The 2582-nt window shown below is 44.5% G+C and overlaps 1 protein-coding gene across 1 annotated transcript in view; it reads right to left on the reverse strand.

Annotated features, from left to right (window-relative positions):
• Window positions 1-2440, reverse strand: part of RPL6 (ribosomal protein L6) — an 8646-nt gene extending 6206 nt beyond the window's left edge. The window contains exons 1-3 of the mRNA XM_012663420.1: window positions 2412-2440; window positions 1304-1540; window positions 1120-1218 (exon numbers count right to left, since the gene is read on the reverse strand). Of these exons, the coding sequence (XP_012518874.1) occupies window positions 1120-1218; window positions 1304-1540 (336 nt within the window). The 5' untranslated portion in view covers window positions 2412-2440. The remainder of the gene's footprint in view (window positions 1-1119; window positions 1219-1303; window positions 1541-2411) is intronic.
• Between the last annotated feature and the right edge of the window lie 142 nt (window positions 2441-2582).

The raw sequence follows: 2582 nt of genomic DNA on the forward strand, positions 1-2582 counted from the left end.
TAAAAAGAAAATCAAAATCTCAGGGCCACCCCGCAACTCCTTATGCAAAAGAGAAAGGTGCCTGCCTCAGGCACCTGTGAAGAACAGGCCCCCACAGATCATCATTACAGAAATTGTTTGCCAACCTCCCATAAACAAGGACATGCAAATTTTAACTACGTCTAGCACTAAAACTAAAGCCTTTTGGATTCCACACTAATAACGAATTACACATTTATCTTTCCAGGTAACAAAACTGTAGAACACAGAATTGAACATCCTTCCACCTACCCAGCTACATCCACGGAATCGATGATTCCCTCACTCCCTTTTTACCTTCACGTTCCCCTCATTTTGTGGAAAATGTAGATTTCCTGGGCCTCACAAGAATGTAACCTCTTTGCCTCATCAAGCCCCTACTCCTTTTCCTTCTTTCTGCATCCCCTTAAAATGTTAAAGATTCCAATTTGCCCTTCAGGAAAGACAGCCACAGCTTCTGTGATTGTTCCCTGAGTGCATCCTCAACTCTGGCTTCACAAACCTCCACTGATTGAGATTTCTGCCTCAGTCACTTTAGGTCAACAATATGACGAATAACTCATGATAACCTATTTCTGACTATACCGTATCATTAGTACAGTTCACTTTTACCACAAACATGATAACCTAATAGAAAAACCAACTCACAAGAAAAGTATCATTTTTCCCCCCGAAGCAGTAATTTTCAACTGTGATTAAATGGTGCCCCACATCTGGGAATGTTTCCATAATGGAAACCACAGAGCAACTCCTGAGAATACACTGGGTCTTGCGTGGGCTAAAGTGGGCCAAGAGACACTGCTCTAGTGGGTAAATATTCTACAGGACAGGCTTGATGTGTTATTTCATTCGCCCTCCACAACCACCCTTTCAGGTTAAACCTTTATTCTCATTTAATATGTGAAGAAACAAAGCACAGAAAAGGAACTGAATTTAAGATTAAACAGTAAATGTTAAAGCCTAGTTGCAAATCCAGAACGCTTTATTTTCAATTAACAACTCTCTGGTCACCAGAAACTTTTCGAACGTGAGTACATAAAGAAAATCTTCACAGCATTCAAGCTTAAACTGAAAACCCAATTTGTAGTCTCCAAATCTTACCATTTTGCGAAGTTTAACCACCCGAGTGCCACCATTCTTGTCACCACCAACTGGTTTTGTAACAGTGGCGAGGACCTTCTCCTTCTTTTTCTTTTCAACCTGCAAGGACATAAATGCATCACAACGTAAGAGAATGACAGTTAAGGCTAAGACGTAACGGTCAGTGGTTCTCCTCTTCTCTTACCTTGGATTTAGCCACAGAGTATTTCCTCTTGTACATGGCCTTCCTAGAGTACATGGCAGATCGAGAATATCTGCCGATTCCTCTGACGAGAACGGGATTTCGGCTGCAGTGGGGCTTCCCCTTCTTAACCTTTTTAGTTTTGAGGTTAGCCTTTTTCACTTTGCCACCAGCATCAGCCTTCTTGGCTTCAGGTTTCTTCTCTTTAGTATCTGGCTTCTCAGCTTTTTCACCCGCCATCTACCAATATTTAGGGAGGGGGAGAGCATTTCACCAATCATCTCGTAAACAAGGCAATACTGAAATTGTAAGCAGATGGGGTGGGCTCGCCGGACCACAATTTCCCCATCCTCACAAGCCTTTTTTAGGGCTGTCTCCCTAATACAATATAAACTTCTTAGTTGGGACTACCTTACACATGTCAAGTTTTTGGTAAATGTTAAGAGCTCAAAAGTCCCTATCCCATTATTTTATTATTCCTGTTCTGTGAACTGGAAAACAGAGTCTTTAAAAAGCCTCCGCAGCTAGGAGGTAGTGAGACCAGAACTTGAAACTGTTTGCTTTCAGACTTGTCCTCAATTTTTTTAAAACCATTGTCTCATCCAAAAAAGTTCAGTTTAAGAACTGGCAACACAAACACAATCAGCCCAAATGCAGCCCAGACTGAAAAAAGCGCAAAGACCAAAAGGCGACTTCCGGTCGTGGACGTGGGAAGACGGGAAAGGAGCTTTTGGCTTCAGCCCCAAACCCCAACGTGGCTGAGACAAGCTCTGTGGCGTCTTCTGCAACCCGGGCCCGGGAATCCTGAACGCGCGCTTTGCCTTGGTTCCTCTAGCCCCATCAGCCCGCTATGGATCCCGGCAGTGGCCCCGTTTCCCCAGCCGAAGAGGGTGGCGAGCAGCCGGAGGAAGCCCCTACGGCATTTCACCTCACCCTCTTCATTCCCCGCCACAAACCCAAGCGAAAGAAATGAAGTGTCTGGGAGGCCTCTCAGTTGGCCATGGACACGTCCGACACCCCGTAGGTGTTGACTTGATGCCTTCCAAGTTCGGATGGCGAAGGATTAGGGTCCTGAAGTCGAGTCTTGCCGCAAACAAACCACCATTCTTACCTTGCAAGATGGGAAAGAGAACTAAGAGCTCAGCTTCCGGTTTATAAGTAATCACGGGAACGTGTGTAGTCTCACTTCCTTCCGGGTCTCAGGCATCATGGGAAATGTAGTTTTTCCCTCCATCAAAGGAAATGTAGAAAGTCCTGTGTAGTGAGGTTTTTTTTTTTTTTT

Source organism: Propithecus coquereli, unplaced genomic scaffold, assembly GCF_000956105.1.
Source record: "Propithecus coquereli isolate 6110/MARCELLA unplaced genomic scaffold, Pcoq_1.0 Scaffold81, whole genome shotgun sequence".
Taxonomy (NCBI): domain Eukaryota; kingdom Metazoa; phylum Chordata; class Mammalia; order Primates; family Indriidae; genus Propithecus; species Propithecus coquereli.